Source organism: Trypanosoma conorhini (genome assembly GCF_003719485.1).
Source record: "Trypanosoma conorhini strain 025E chromosome Unknown Tco_14.4_contig_00703, whole genome shotgun sequence".
NCBI classification, from domain to species: domain Eukaryota; phylum Euglenozoa; class Kinetoplastea; order Trypanosomatida; family Trypanosomatidae; genus Trypanosoma; species Trypanosoma conorhini.
The window spans coordinates 7,499-8,852 of NW_021704795.1; the positions used below are offsets into that span (position 1 = coordinate 7,499).

General features: G+C 57.5%; 1 protein-coding gene across 1 annotated transcript; it reads right to left on the bottom strand.

Annotated features, from left to right (window-relative positions):
* Window positions 1-220: 220 nt before the first annotated feature.
* On the bottom strand, window positions 221-736 carry Tco025E_08128 (uncharacterized protein; the record flags this gene model as incomplete). The annotated part of the gene is made up of 1 exon (XM_029374984.1): window positions 221-736. The coding sequence occupies one exon, from the start codon at window positions 734-736 to the stop codon at window positions 221-223; it is 516 nt and encodes a 171-aa protein (XP_029224897.1).
* Window positions 737-1,354: the final 618 nt, after the last annotated feature.

Sequence of the window (1,354 nt, forward strand, 5' to 3'; positions counted from 1 at the left end):
ACCACACTCACTTCCACCACCGGCAGCGGAAGGAGGAAGAACTGGCCAAACACGGCACATGAAAGTGCCACAGCAGCACGCAAAGGAAGTTGTGGGGGCATGGCAAACCGTGAAGGGAGAAACCAAGCATATATACCATGGCAGCAAAGCCAAAGCGCCCTATGCGCAAAAAACACAACAATAAAATTAAATAAAAATCGAATTACTTCTTGAGTGAGAGCTAGCTGCGCTCCAAGAAATTAATGCACGGTCGTTGCAAGGAAAGCATCTTATGCAAAGCCGGCAACGAGGAGAGCTCATGGCAGGGCCCGAAAAGGAGGCGACTCACTCTTCCGGTTTCCTCCCCCACTGCGGCTGAGAGGGTGTGTAGTCCCACTGCTCTGTCGTTGCTCCCGCACCACCAACGGCCCTGCTGCCCTCGAAAGGGTTTTGGGCCTGCATCGTGGCCGTGGCCGTGGCCGTGGCCAGAGCATAGTCTGCGTCCCTGATCTGTTGGCACAGTCCGCCAAGGAGGTCGCGGCAGTTGGATATCGCCGTGTGTTTCTGAAGCTTCTCTGCGACTTCCACTGCGCGGCGCAAGGCATTCGACTTCCTCTTGGCACCCACGCCAGTGGCGCTCAACCCCGGGGCCGCCGCCCCCCCTGCCCCGCTGCGTCCGTGAGCGGCGTGACGCGCACCTCGCGCCCCTGGAAAACGGCCCCGGAAAGCAACTGCGCCACCTCAACGCGTCCCGCATCCTCAAACTCAACCACCGCGCAGTAACCCGTCGCACTCGCCGGCTCTTCGAGCCCAACGACGCTTACAACCCTGCCGCAATAGACCAGCAAGCCCTCCACGTCCCGTGCCGTTGCACTGGCAGTCAGGCCGTCCAGCCTCACACGCGAGCTTCCGGGCATGAAGTACGCTTCCGTGCCCAACGCACGCCCTCTCCGCCTCAGTGGTGTGGTGGCTGCCACTTTTGCCTCTGCGGCCCCTCTCCTCCGCTCCACCTGTGAGTGGCGGAGGAAACAGCCTCACACACACGCACGAAGACTGTGTGTGACAGAGGGCGGCGCCACTATCGCCCTGGCGTGTATGCCGCCTCGCAAAAACAACCGCGCAACGCCCCTCTCCCGCCCATGCAAGGAAACAAACACACACACAGAAAAAAAAGAATGGACGAAGGAGGACATGTGTGAAACACAGAGGAAGTCATTCGTGTTATTTGAATTTTATGATCCTCCATCTTGTGTTTCTCGTTCCCACATCTTCTTTGCCTTTCGTGTTAGAGTGAGAATCCCCCTTGTAATGTGGGGAAAAGGTTGTACGTAGTGAGTGAAAACAACAATATTTTATCAGCCATGACCTGAAAGAC